At 50.6% G+C, this 14016-nt stretch overlaps 6 protein-coding genes across 6 annotated transcripts; 4 read left to right on the top strand and 2 right to left on the bottom strand.

Moving 5' to 3' along the window:
• Nucleotides 1-213: 213 nt before the first annotated feature.
• Nucleotides 214-852, bottom strand: V8C40DRAFT_194317 (uncharacterized protein). Its single transcript, XM_083211892.1, has one exon. It carries the CDS (start codon nucleotides 770-772, stop codon nucleotides 398-400), a length of 375 nt encoding a protein of 124 aa, XP_083075058.1. The 5' UTR covers nucleotides 773-852; the 3' UTR covers nucleotides 214-397.
• A 971-nt stretch (nucleotides 853-1823) lies between these two features.
• Nucleotides 1824-3930, top strand: V8C40DRAFT_194304 (galactosyl transferase GMA12/MNN10 family-domain-containing protein). Its single transcript, XM_083211891.1, has 4 exons — nucleotides 1824-2127; nucleotides 2254-2670; nucleotides 2733-3033; nucleotides 3113-3930. Exons 2-4 carry the CDS (start codon nucleotides 2271-2273, stop codon nucleotides 3780-3782), a joined length of 1371 nt encoding a protein of 456 aa, XP_083075057.1. The 5' UTR covers nucleotides 1824-2127; nucleotides 2254-2270; the 3' UTR covers nucleotides 3783-3930.
• A 2553-nt stretch (nucleotides 3931-6483) lies between these two features.
• V8C40DRAFT_194293 (concanavalin A-like lectin/glucanase domain-containing protein) lies at nucleotides 6484-7801 on the top strand. Its single transcript, XM_083211890.1, has one exon. It carries the CDS (start codon nucleotides 6700-6702, stop codon nucleotides 7723-7725), a length of 1026 nt encoding a protein of 341 aa, XP_083075056.1. The 5' UTR covers nucleotides 6484-6699; the 3' UTR covers nucleotides 7726-7801.
• A 1098-nt stretch (nucleotides 7802-8899) lies between these two features.
• Nucleotides 8900-9711, top strand: V8C40DRAFT_194285 (MAPEG family protein). Its single transcript, XM_083211889.1, has 3 exons — nucleotides 8900-9086; nucleotides 9155-9286; nucleotides 9375-9711. Exons 1-3 carry the CDS (start codon nucleotides 9036-9038, stop codon nucleotides 9663-9665), a joined length of 474 nt encoding a protein of 157 aa, XP_083075055.1. The 5' UTR covers nucleotides 8900-9035; the 3' UTR covers nucleotides 9666-9711.
• Nucleotides 9712-10499: 788 nt separating this feature from the next.
• On the top strand, nucleotides 10500-10805 carry V8C40DRAFT_264530 (uncharacterized protein; the record flags this gene model as incomplete). Its single annotated transcript, XM_083219544.1, has 1 exon — nucleotides 10500-10805. The coding sequence occupies one exon, from the start codon at nucleotides 10500-10502 to the stop codon at nucleotides 10803-10805; it is 306 nt and encodes a 101-aa protein (XP_083075054.1).
• Nucleotides 10806-11038: 233 nt separating this feature from the next.
• On the bottom strand, nucleotides 11039-13869 carry V8C40DRAFT_241480 (major facilitator superfamily domain-containing protein). The gene has a single exon (XM_083215031.1). It carries the CDS (start codon nucleotides 13321-13323, stop codon nucleotides 11284-11286), a length of 2040 nt encoding a protein of 679 aa, XP_083075053.1. The 5' UTR covers nucleotides 13324-13869; the 3' UTR covers nucleotides 11039-11283.
• Nucleotides 13870-14016: the final 147 nt, after the last annotated feature.

The raw sequence follows: 14016 nt of genomic DNA, 5'->3' as shown, positions 1-14016 counted from the left end.
CCACGATGAACGCCTTGATCCTGAGCTAAGCAGTGGGATGGATACATGTACATACGCTACGAGATGGTGCGAATGGCCTGCTGAAGGTTGCGGATTAGGGGATCCAATCCATTGCTACTAATCGAATGCCTGCGCCGGCACGGAACAAGACCGGCCGCATACGAGACTTCACTAAACTATTGGGTCTGTACGAACCAAGTACGAAGGACTCCGCAGTAATATTGGACGAAGGAGAAAATCTCGCAATTGAATTCCATGATTGGCTTCGTTGGGTTGTGCGCCCCTGAGAGACGCAGGGCAGAAGCTGAATGATGGATGGGCGCCTGGCAAAATGCTGCTTGTGAGCATCAGCCAGTGGCAATCGCAAGGAGCAAGGTTCATCAATCTTAAAATTTCCTCATCCCCGGTAGCGGCTAATAATCCTCCTTATCGCGCGATGCCAGGCACCAAACGCACGGGTACGGGTACAGGTACGAGGCACGAGCTTCGAGTCTTGTGTGCTCGTTGCACGGCGATTGAGCAGGCTCGCGATAACATCAGTCCGTTTTGGTTCCCGTAACCGTCGCACTTGAGACCGATTTTGTGGCCGCTTGCAGTTGTGCGTCCGAACACGCGAGAATGAAACTGCTACGGAAACTAACAAAAAAAAAAATATCAGACGGAATTCTTCAGCCTGTAGCAAAAGAAAAAACAAGCAGACAAAACCAAGAGAGACAATGACAAAGAAAGGCCAAAAAGAAAATAAGCAAAAGACGCAATCCAGATCATGCATGATATTGCCGTGTTTGGTTAATGAGACTGTTAATTACAGGTGCTCTTGCAACTGCCACCGTACCATCGCCAACGCAGATACGAGGAGTTCCAACCAAGGCGTGCGGCCCCCTTTTGCAGCAAAATGCATCTCGATTCGCCAGTCGCTTTTTGGCACCGTGTCATATGCAAACTAAGCCACCGCCCAATTCCAGCACGAGGGCCGTGCGTGGGAAAAAGAAGGAAAAAACGCTTTGCTGCAGCAACGTTTCAGAGTAAGCGAGCGAGATGGAGAGAGAGACTCGGCTTCAGCACTCGTAGAATCGTCGTCGTTGTCGTCTTTCAGCATCATCTTGTTGCTGTAATAGGTACCTCTTGGCGCCACTACCTTGATTCCTGTCCCTGGCGTAGAAATTCTCCCCCTTCTTCGCGCCGTTGCAAGAGTCTGCAGCAGTACTTACCTGTACCTGCTGGATACTGTGTGGCAGCCCTACTTGCCACGCCCGTTCGGGCTCTCTAAATCGTACCGTCATGTACCCGGTACGCACTTGGCCTTATCAAGCATCGTCAGCACCAGAGCAGCGCAAGTAGCCCCGTCCTGCTGCTACCGCACAGGCCCGCTTTGCGTTGTACCCAGTCGTTTTCGGCCAGGCGCCAGGTCGCCCTCTTTTGCGGCACTTGAGCAGCCAGGGGGCACGGTGAGGTACTTTGCGCTCAGCCGCCCCTGGGTACCCGTACAAAGCCAAGCCTGAACCGACCTGGCCCTACGGACCCTGTATTCAGACGTGCCAATAAACCGCCTCTTTTTTCCTCGACCCCCATTCGACTATCCCATCCCATATCTCATACCGACATCTGGCCAGAACGCGAATTTGCTCAGCTAGCGCTTGTGTCGCCGTCTGCGACAGTTGGTACCCGGTGTGGGTTCGATCTCTGCTTTGGGGCTTCTCTCACGATCTCCTCTGTCCTGTCAGAAGTCAGAAACCGCGCCCCTCCCCTTCTGGAGCCAGTTTGTGTCGTCTGCCTCTCATTCTGCTCTGCATTGAGCTGCTTGCATTTTCTCTCCCTCTCCCTCTAGCTTTAGTGCGGCTCCGTATCAGGAAGCCCACGCAGCCCGCTTCTGCTGCCACGCCGACTCCGTATTCGACACCTGTCGAACTCTCGAGCTTCTCCCACCGTCCGCACCACAGCTATTCACCCTGGCTTCCCAAAGGCACCCGGCCGGCTCCTCGAGCTCCTTCAACGACCGGCCTGTGCCGTCACATCACCGGCGGCGCTCTTCGGCTGGCAGCCACTCTCTAAGCGAGGTGCGCGCTGGTAACCTGCTGTCCATCCATCCTCGCACAGCCAACCAGGCCCAGCTGTCCCCTATCGTCGGTACGTCTTCCCATCGTCGGCTCCCTTGCAGGCTTCCCGCGTCGCCTGCCCTGCGTCATCTTGTGTCGCGCAAACTTTGAGTCGCTCGCTGGCTAATCTCTGTGTCCCCTTGGTCCTTTGTCACAGGCACTCCCGCCGACCCAATGTCTCTGTCCCGAAGCCCGTCACCTGTCCCAGGTGGGGGGTGGTCGAGTCCCGGCTTGAATATCAACAGCGGCCGCTCAAGTCCTTCCAATGCCGCTGGCAGCTCCTGGGAATCCGCCAAGATGAGGAAGCAAGGAGGTGCCAACGGCTATCCATCCTTCTCGACGCAGAACCAGGGCTTCTTCACCCGACACATGCGCCGCATATCCAGTAGTCTGCCACGATTCAATTCTGGCCCGGGCAATACCTATGCCGAGAGGGAAAAGTATGAACGAGGAGGACACATCCAGAACGGCGGAAGGATACGATCCTTCTTTGCCCGCATTGGTAGGAGACTCAAGTGGAGGATTCTTCTTCCGCTAATCATATTTTTCACCATTGTGGTGTATTATGGCACCCGTGAGCAGAGCCATTGCGTCCCCTACAATTTGATGAGCTTTATCTTGCTAACGAGAGGATAGATGAGGCACCCGGGTTCGTTCACTGGTGGCGACGAATTCCTCTGGGCGGTGGCGGCGAGAAATTCGTCATAATACTGGCAGCCAACGTCGGTGGAGGTGTCATGGAATGGAAGGGCGCTCGAGAATGGGCCATTGAACGAGACAGCGTACGCAATAAGCGGAAATATGCCACACGATGGGGCTACGATCTGGAAATTGTCGACATGAAGACCAAGAAGCGGTATGCCCACGAGTGGCGGGAAAGCTGGGAAAAGGTCGACTTCATACGGACTGCGATGCGGAAATACCCCAATGCCGAATGGTGAGCAACAAAAGAAGAAAACTCCTACACACAAGGGATATCCTTGTCGTCTCTCCCGCAGTTTGACTAACACAACCAGGTTCTGGTGGTTGGATCTCAACACCTACATCATGGAGCCCTCATACTCTCTTCAGCATCATATGTTTAACCACCTCGATCGTCATGTGTACCGCGATATCAACGTCTTCAATCCTCTCAACATCACCCACCCCCTCACGGATGAATATTTGGATGCAGACGCGCGAAGCCCTGTAGGCGATGGCAATATCAATTCCGTGAACCTTATGCTCACTCAGGATTGCTCTGGATTCAACTTGGGTTCCTTCTTCATTCGACGCAGCGCTTGGACCGAACAACTTTTGGATATTTGGTGGGACCCAGTGCTGTATGAGCAAAAGCACATGGAATGGGAGCACAAGGAACAAGACGCTCTCGAGCAACTGTACCGGACCCAGCCCTGGATTCGACAACATACTGGCTTCTTACCGCAGCGATTGATCAACAGCTTCCCTACCGCCGCGTGTGGAGACGAATCCGGTCTGAACAATACCAGGATACACTACAACGAAAAAGATCGCGACTTTGTAGTCAATATGGCTGGCTGCGAATGGGGTCGTGATTGCTGGGGTGAGATGTATCACTACCGGGAGTTCAGCTACTGGCTCAACCGAAACCCTTGGGAGCTCTTCAAGGAGGAGATTGTGGCCCTCATCTGGTTCAAACTTACTGGCCAGAGAGTCAAGCTATAATCTGGCATTCATCTTGCACTAGCAACGGGGTCGACAATTTGGCTTGCCTTTTTCACATCTTGTGCTGGCACAACCCCGACTTTTCAAATCACGAGCTAGACAACGCGTTTGTCGTCGGCTTCATTTCACTAGCACAGAGCATTCTGAGAAATCATCTGTTCTTTTTTTTTTTAATCTTGATTTTTGCTTGTTGCATAGATGTTGGTCTTAATATTTCTTGATTGTATCAACGCATCAACATGTCCCCTTTTCCCTACACGGCTGGACGAATATAATTGGCAATGATTGGAGAGGGGCTACCATCTGACGAGGCGACGAATCACAATAAGCATCTCTACTGAACGGCTCAGCACCTTGCGATTCTTCCATTTAGCAGGAGGAATTGGGTGGTGCAGCGGCCGGGAAGGCGGGATGCCAAAAAGGAGAAAAGGGAGCAAGAAATTTGCTGCCTGAGTCAAATACATACAGGGTTTGGGGTAAACACACGGGGTGGATATTCTAAAAGGAAAGAAGAAATTAGGGAAAGGCAAGGCTCACGATGCATAGGGCGCCATTGCGTGGTTGTCTCCTGGCGTTGGGCACTCATAACATTTGGTGATTTTCTTCCTTCTTTTTTTCAAACTGAAAAAGAAGGGAAAAAGGAAAAAAAATCTTAAGGCGACATCCATCGGAGTCCCCCCCTATTTTATGATTGGGTATATATTCAAAGAGATAATTTATAGAGATGTTTTTTTGTATTTTTTAATAGTGTTCTCAGTATCTTCACATTTAGTTTGGCCTGTGACATGGTGATGAAAGCTAGAAAAGGTCATTTGACGGCTGTCGATCTTGGTCAATGGCGGTCTCTACTCGGATCTTGATTAGGTATGCCATGCATGGGCGACTGCTGATCTCCGACGGGTGTTTTTGCCGGGGACGGTCCAGGCGATACCCATGTGAAAGGAGATGGCCCCCGTTTGTGGGCTCTCGAGGCGAGTCGTGGAGCAGATAAGCGATGGAGACAGGGGGCTTCGTTTTGCGATGAAGGTATCCAGAGATGGCAAGTGACATGATCTGCGGCGGAAACGGGCCGGAGAGGGATTTTTGTTAGGGGGAGCGGATTCATTGAATAGGAGTGGCATCATTTAGTGAGTTTCGGGGGGAGGTTTGTGTGTGTGTCTGTGTGTACGGGCGAGTGAGAGAGGATTAAAAGGGCCGAAGAAGGTGTCTTGATGGTGGGCGGGGAGTTGGTCACGATGGCGGCTTCTTGCGAGACTGAAGCTGCCGTGTTATGTATCAACGTTGCATTTTGATGTTAAAGGGAGCGTGGAATTATATTCGTACTACATGCTAAGTAGTTGGTAGGTGGTGAAAATGGACTCTTTGTATAGTAAAGATGGCAGAGTGATGGCTAATGACATGTGATGAGACTGGTTGTTTGCTCTTCAGTAGGTGTTCCGCTGTTTTTAGAGGCGTGACGTCTATCTCCCGTCTGATTGATGCCGTGAAGATGATAATAAGATGCTGAATAGAGAGAGAAACTGGATTTTTTTTTTTACTGCCGACACAGGTGAAACTGCGAATATATATATTTAAGTAGCATCAGCATCTTGATGCACAGCTATATACCAGGCAGGGCTTGGCGAGCAACCTGTTTCGAATAGCCGCGTACAAGTGGTAGTCCGGCGCGGCTAAAATTGATCACATGCATGGCATAATGGAAATGAACATGCCCTCAAGTACCAGAACGTATTTTTTTTTTTCTCTTGAACTTAGGATTTCGCAGTAGCAAAGTCACGTCTGCTTCACTTTAGGGGATCCATTGATGTGCGTTCCTAACATTTTGCTTGCTGGCACATCTTAGATAGGTAGGTACCTTCCCTATGGAAATGCTATCTAAGACACCATATGGCGGTGAATATCCTCCTTCTAGTCTTGTTTCTGATATGCAAATACCAATCTCATTCATCTTTGGAGATGTAACCAGTTAACCACGAATCACCAATCGTTTTTGACATAGATGCATGGATACTCGATGTTGGATCTTATTACACGGTCCCCTTGGGCCATCCCGCCCTTCGCTAGCTGGCCGCACAGGGCCTGTAAAAGTGCGCTGATCAGGGGAAAACCGCGCCAACGCCAGGCACCGCATGCTGCGAGAAATCCTCGACTGCACCTCTTGATTGGCCACGAGGCGCCGATACCATCGTCTCACAATTACACCAAGACTCCCGCCCCCCTTTGGCGCCTACCGACGCAGTTGACTACACCTAGACCACGCACAAAGAATAACCAGTAGCATCTTGACCATCGACCGCAATCATGACTCTTGCGGCCCTGCCGGGCCAATCTGCCGTGGAGCCTGCGCTGCGGCTGAGATTGACGGGTCCAGAATGTCTCTCGCTCATTACACAAAGACCCTGTCCGTGAACCGGGAAGAAGAGAATCAGAAACATTGCGGCCTGTATTTAGATGACCACATGTCCCCCCGGTGGCCTTGACCATGAGCTTTGTTTGCTTCCCGTTGACACGCAGGATCGCCCCTTTGGCCGTTCACTTTCTTCTCACTCCCTCGGTTCAACTCACTGGACTCTCAGCCTGGGCCGTTCAATCCTTTCGGCAGCTGGTGTTCCTCACTGAGTCACAAACGGTCATTTGTTGGTTAGACGAGTTCTGTTCAGTTACAATTCACTCGGTCTATGAATAGATTCCATTTGGTTTTGACATATCAGTCACTACTGGCCTCTCTCCCCCGTCTTTTCGCCAAAGCACATAACATTTCTTTCTTTCCATCATTATATCAAGGCAATTTTTTTTTTTTTTTTTTTTTTTTAAATATTTGTTGCATCCTGTGGCTGGCTCACACGGCAATCAACGACATTCGAAATACATTCTTCAACTTTGAGATACCCTGAAAGTGTTATATCACCGCATCATCATGTATGCCTCTAGAGGTCTCGCCCTATCTATCGCCGCACTCTTTGCTGGCAAAGGTGCTTTCGCGCAATATTCTCAATATGCTTTGGACGTTACTTACGACGCAACCAACTTCTTTTCTCACTTTGACTTCTACGCGGATTCGGATCCGACCCATGGTTTTGTCGAATATGTTGATGCTCAAACTGCAAACTCCTTGGGTCTCGCTGGGACTTCTATTGGAGGAGTCTTCATGGGCGTCGATTACACTACCAAAAATCCACCCAAAGGCCGCAAGTCGGTTCGTGTGAGCTCGCAACAATCCTTCACGCACGGGCTTTTCATTGCCGATATTGCTCATATGCCGGGAAGTATCTGCGGGGCCTGGCCTGCCTTCTGGATGCTTGGCCCTGATTGGCCATTTTCGGGCGAAATCGACATTATCGAGGGTGTAAACACTCAGACGACCAACTCTATTACGCTGCATACAGGTCCTGGTTTCTCAGTGAGCAACAATGGATCTACTTCGTCTACTCAACTGCTCAGTAGCGACTGCGGCCCAAATAACAGCAACTCGGGATGTGGCCAGTCAACCGCGGACAATCAGAATTATGGTGATGGCTTCAATGATATTCGGGGAGGAGTCTACGCCACTGAGTGGACATCCGAACACATTGCCGTCTGGTTCTTCCCACGAACTAATATTCCCCTTGACATCACCACTGGTACGCCCAACCCAGACGGCTGGGGTCAACCCCTCGCCAAGTTTACAGGCGTCAACGGCTGCAGCATCGATAACTACTTCAAGAACAACCAGATCGTCTTTGACACTACATTTTGCGGTGACTGGGCAGGCCAGGCTTGGGCATCCAACAGCGAGTGCGCCGCCTTGGCCGACACGTGCGAGGACTACGTCTCTAACAATCCTTCGGCCTTTGCCAAGGCCTTTTGGCTTATCAACTCGGTCAAGGTATATAACCAGGCTCCCAATGTTGCGACAAGAGGAAATGCTTTGCCAAAGATTTCTCCCAAGAGATTCACGGCCTGAACATGACAAAGAAGGAGGATTGTGGACGAAGAAAAGGGGCAGAAGTAGAGAGCTAGACGGAGGAGGAGGAGGAGGAGGAGGAGGAGGAGGAGGAGGAGGAGGAGGAGGAGGAGGAGGAGGAGGAGGAGGAGGAGATACCCTCGGATTTGACCAAATGCATGAGCATTATGATTCGATCCCTTTCTTTTCATTATTTGTTACCTTCTCGTTCTATTGGAGATATATTTTACTTCAAAACTGTACATTACTTTTACCAGCTCGCCATAGATATAGACTGAGCACTTCTTATACACAAGGTGTTATCAACTGTCGGTGTGTAGACTGTGTTTCATAAACTACCTAATCGAAAGAACTGTATCGTATAGTTGCCGACCATTTGCCTAAGCAACAATGAGCAGCAATAGGCAGCAATTACTACTAATCTATTAGATAGTATACGTATCTCGAAACCTATAGCAAAACAATTCGTAAGCATATTCAGGCCTGCATGTATGCAATTGTAATCACAAAGTTGAAACCCCTGCCTCGGTATTGCGAAAATGTCCGAAAACCAAAAGTAAGTCGTCAAATAGGCTACCCGTTGATGCAACTTGGCAGTTGAGGGAGAAGAAGGGTGCGAGGTGTCTTGCAAACTAACTAGCTAACGAAGGACAGCTATATAGGCAATCTATGACTGATTCACTTATGTGCGGTTGGCTACATACTTCACCGCCACTGTACGTTACCGCACAAGTGAATGAAGGTTGAAGGCAACTGTAAGTTGCCGCATCAGTGAATGAAGGTCGAAGGTTCCAGAGTCAATCTCCAACTTTGGCCATTCCCAAGAGGCACAGCACAACCCCTTCGGCCTTCGGGTCGTCGGCAAAAGGAGTTTCTCGTCCAATCAAAACCCCCACGCGCGCGTCAACCCCCAAATCTGGCCTTTACTTGTGCGTCTCTTGGCAATGAATCGCATGTTCTGACGATGCTTGATCAGGACTAGGAAAATCGGGCTTTAATGATCGCCAGGGTTTTGTTTTCTAGGTTGCGTGCATTACGTGTTTAGACTGAATGGAGAAAGCGGTATCCTGGTAGCTTCGATTTCTGGTATGGGGTAATATCGTAGGGAAAGGACGTGCATTTAAATCCATGTACATGCCTCTCACTCGTACCCGCTCTGGACACTGAGAGAGAACTCTACTTAAGCCAAAAAAATCGCCGAAGAGGAAAAACCAGACTGCCATCTCTTGTCTATCTGGAAACGTCAGTCGGAGTTGTGCTCTTCATAGCCACTTGAAACTATCTCTCGTCTCAACCAACTACCAGTCAGAATGAGTCTCATCGCGGGCCTGGATCTTACCAAGAACTATTCGTTCTTCACTGTACGAAACGTCAAACTGAGACCGCACGACGTGATGAATTGCAACTAACTCAATCCTACTCACATTAGGTTCCCGCAGCATTTCTGCTATGCATGCTTCCCGGAGCCTTTGCCGTTGCCATAGCTGGCAAGTCTTTTGACCCTGCCAATCCGCGACAGACGAGGGCAACTGTCCTTGCCGACGAAAAGCTCGACAAAATCGTGAGTTTCCACTCGTTTTCATTCCAGCTCGTCCCATTACCAATCCGACTCGGAAGAATTTGATGTTGACTCTTCTTCTTTTACACAGCAACAACAGCGCTTCATACGAGCCCAGGGCGCTCAGGAGAACGGGTTTGAGACGGTGGGCTTGTACGCCTCCGGCGTGCTGGCGGCCAACTACGCGGGCGTCAGTGTGCGGATGCTAAACTTGTTGACTATTGGTTATCTCGTCTCTCGGGTTGCGTACATCTTTGCCTATGTCGTCTTGTGCCAGAACCGAAAACTGGCTCCCGTGAGGTCGATTTGCTGGGCGGCAGGGTCGGCCATCTTGGTGTCTTTGTGGGTTATGGCTGGGCAGAATGTGAATCTGAAGCTTTGATATGGGTTGTCGGTTTTCGCTTCTTGGAGTTTCTACAATAATGTCAATAAAGAATGGATCTTTTGCTTTGTTTTGACGGCTAGATGACAGTTACCTTGAAATGGCCATTTCCATTGCGAGAAAGTCTGATTTCGTCAATGTGAGCACCAAAGTCGGCTCCCGGAGAGAAAGTTCCTTCATCGACACTCCTCTGAGCTAGCCTCTAGACTGGCCGAAGAAACGACTTGCTCCTGGGGTATATAGAGCGTGCAAAACTCTAGAAATGGTATGCTAGCACCCACGAAGAAAACCATACAGACGTCAAAGAGCATCATCTCGGTTTTGAACAAAGTCTTTGCGTAGTTCTAGTGAAATGTTTTTACAGAAGAAAGAGAGAGGAAACGAGAGATCTAGAGAGACTAGGATTACTCATGGAGGCGAAAAGGTTCACCGCAGTTACAGCCCTGAATCACAAGTTGAGCACAGTTGATTTCGATAGCATGGCTGCACGTGTGAATGAATCACTTACCATCGGTGAGGCGGTCGCTTCGTTGCACTTTTTTTTAAGACGAAAACGGTTCAAGGTCGACATAAAAGAGGCGTGGCTTGTCTTCCTCTCTCCAGTATGACTCTGCAAAATATATCGTGCTACCAAGGTACTCCCTATATGTCTTGATTCTTCGAGGGCAGGAACAATCGAGCCCTTGCCTCAACAGCAACCATACACCAGGGGAAAAAGACCCAGTTACTAGCAAACCACCGACATTGAACTTATACACCAACAAAAGAAAAAGGAGACTTATCACCGACAAGAACAACACAAAAAATAAACCCGTTAGCAACAAACCACCTACAATGTTCTCCCTAAAGCCCATCTTATACATCTCTCTCCTCCTCACCAGCTCCGCCACCGCCGTCTTTCTTCCCGCCACAAGCACATCATCCACCTCCATTCTCAACAGCACGAACACAGCTACCGCGGCGCCCACCATCTCGCCCGCCGCCATCCACTGCGACATCACGTACTGCGTCAACGGCACTTCGTTCTGCCACTTCTGGGCCGGCGCCAGCACGTGGCAAATGTCGGGCCCGTCGCCCGGAGAAGTCGTCACTACCATGGGCGTCTGCAAGGTTGGCAGGGCAAGGTTGCCTGCGGCTTAAGGAGTGAAGCGAGATGGGATTTTTGTTGTTCAAGGGAGCTTTCGAATGGGACCTGGGACATGAAACCGAGCCCACTGTCAAGGGGCAGTCGTGATCGAATTGCCTGCAGAGAAAGATTTCACAATGGGAGAAAAGAGGAATCGGTGTTCTACCAGAAATGGGCTTTGGGGGTTTGATGCCAAAGTGGCAGGTTTGACGTGTGACTGAAAATGGTTCAAGATGGATGCTGAAAACTGGCTTCTTCTGCTCGATGGGGTTATTATTGACAAATGCGCTAATAATACAAATACTCAAGCATGCAATTCTACCCTTTGGTAGAACTAAACTAATACACTAATATCCTGCTTTACTGAGATCTACTGTCACGTATATACCGAACCAACTTGCTACGTCTACTTGCCTCATACCTCTTGCTAAATAGCATGCCATATTATGCAGTTGATAGGAAGCCCGTTGCTCTCCAAACTCGGTCATCATCTCATCTATCAGATCCAGACGCTACTTCTAAGCCTCCAAAACTGGGGTTCCTTACCAGTCTCGGGGCATCAGCTTCTCCCGTGGGCACCGCGGAGTAGCCAGGCTTGGTACTTCCAGAAAAGTCTCCGTTAGGGGACTCATCGTCATCGTCATCATCCTGGTCCGCATCACCATGTTCTTCGTCAGCCAACGTCTCTGGCGGAACAGACACGTCGTCCTTGATTCTGAGCACAAAAAAGGCAGATACCAGCGCAAAAAGACCTCCAAGCGCCAAAACGATGGCGATGCTGTGGTCACCTGGTGTTCCCCTCGGCTTCTGCCATATCTTGAAAATCAAGCTCGAGCCTACATTGGCAATGATTTGAGGAGCGGAAACAGACATGTTGTGGATGCCCATGATCACGCCCGCCTGATCCACTTCCTCCTCCGTTGGTGCTTCTGTCATTTCCATTGGAGATGTGTGGCCTGTGGCGGGAGCCAAGGGCGGAGGGGCATCACGATTGTCTCTTCGGGGGCGCTTAGCGCGGGCGAGAGCATCACGCCGACTGATTTCAGCGCTGATAATGGCGAACGGAGCCCAGAGAGTAATGGCCCAAGTGATTCCCGCGACTCCAATCAGGGCTGTGGCTGCGTTGACGGATCTCACAAAGACAGTGCAAACCATGACGATGGCGAAGAGGATGAGAGACCCAAACCAAGCCCGCCTAAGGGTGAAGCCGGGTATTCTCAGGTGATCCAGGAACGACTTTTTGGTGCCAGAATCCGAACTGTCTCCTACAGGATGGCTGTCATAAGTTGGGGCAACGAAAAAAGGAAGAAACACATTAACCAGCAGGCTAACAATGGAGTTGATGAGGAGGGCAAAGGAACCCATTCGAGTTGCTTGCTCGTATAGCTTGTCAATCTCTTCGGGGGTCATGTGGGGGTTCTTTTCAAGGAAAGGCTGGACATAGATCTCTCCAATGTACGAAGAGGTATAGAACAAGAGAGGGAAGAAGCCGACCCAACCAAAGAACTGGACTTGACACACCCGCTTGATCTGCGGCGGCAATCGCTTGATGGATTTGAAGAGGGTAAAGAAGAACAAGAAAATGCTCTGCTTCTTGCGTGGAGGGCCGTCTAATCGAGGATCTCGTTCCTTAATCACGGAGGCACTCAAAATGACCGTAGATCCCAGCGAGATACTTGCGATTGCGCAAAGAATCTTGAACTGGGTATTGCCCAGGAACCAGAGGGGTGTCGTCAAATTAACGTATCCTGCAATGTAGCCAATGATATTTCCTATACCTGTCATACGGCTGGCCATGGAATTCGCAGCTTCTTGTTGATGGGCAGGCCCACAATCAACGATGAAAGCTCGGAGGGCAGCTTGGACCGTGTTGATGGCAAAGTCTAGCAGATAGACTCCAATCACCGCCGTCACAATAATGGTAATCTTGACGCCGTGTGATTCGGGATCAGCCCCAAAAAGGCTCAAAACTCCGCTAACAATTTCTTTTGTCCAAGCCAAGAAGAGCAGCCCTATTATGGTTGCAGCGGCACCACCAAGCATGAACGGTTTCCGTTTACCCCATGAGAGACGGCAGCTATCGCTGAGCATGCCGACATATGGCTGCACCAAGGTACCGGTCAGTGGCCCCGCGATCCAGACCAGAGCCATGAGAGACTTGCTCAGTCCCAGGGACAGCAGATATGGTGAGCCATTCGAGAGCTCGACGGACCACGCGATTTGAAGACCTCCAATACCGATGGTCAAGATGGTCAGGTACCACAAGCTCTTGGTGGTTTGGCTGTCATCAGCATGGTCATCAATTCGGCCGCCCGACCTGGCACCAAATGCATCGTAGTCGGCTGGCGGTAATAGCGGAGAGTGTTCGTCGTTTACAGGTTCACGCTCGTGCTCTGGCTGCTCGTCGAGAGAGCGGTTGCGGGGCGTAACGGCGCCTGGAGTCGATGGCGAGCTGGCGCTCGGAGTAAACTGTTGCTGACGAGGAACAGGAGGTTCGCCATGGTCAGGCTCGTGGGGGGATGATGCCGTCATGGCGGCGGCCAGTGGAGTATAGACGCGTGGAAGCGGATTTTGTATCGTGATGCGGCTGCGCCGTCGGCGTCGATCAGCGGAGTAGCATGCGATGTTTCAAGAGAGAGTGCGTTGTGGAGACGACAAGGCGATGATGTGGTGATGATTTGGTGATGATTTGGTGATGATGGCTACGGGCAGTAGCTTCACGAGAGGGCCATGGCCGAGTAAGGCGAGGATTGGAACCCGTCCTGAAGGCCTTTCAGCTCGGTATGCAGACGGAGAAGCTTGAACAAATCAGGGGCCTCGCTCAAATCAGACAAATCATGTGGCGAAGCTGAGGATCTTGGGCAGAAGGACCACGCGACCGCACAGCTGGCACTGCATTTACCGTTGACAGACAATCGATCGGGATGGTGTACCGGTCTCACAGATGCTAGTCTCACTGGTGAGACACACAGCCTGTAGAGAAGAAGAGGCCTTTGGTTACGCTGAGATGACGGCTAAGTCAAGTCGCATCAATCACGAGCTCCTGGAGCACGTTGGTGGGCATCGTGATGCGTCATGTGGGCGTTGGCCAATCAGATTCGTCAGACTCTGACGCAGGTGCTGATGTTCAGGCACGAAGAGCGCTGAAGGTCAGGCTGATGGGTCAGTGACATCACTGAGGTCTATATTTGAACCGACCAATCAGAGCGATGAAGGAATTGCAGT

This window comes from Trichoderma camerunense (assembly GCF_050948025.1).
Source record: "Trichoderma camerunense strain CBS 138272 chromosome Unknown V8C40scaffold_6, whole genome shotgun sequence".
NCBI lineage: Eukaryota > Fungi > Ascomycota > Sordariomycetes > Hypocreales > Hypocreaceae > Trichoderma > Trichoderma camerunense.
The sequence above is the reverse complement of the archived record's forward strand: the minus strand, read 5'-3'. Positions and strand labels throughout refer to the sequence as shown.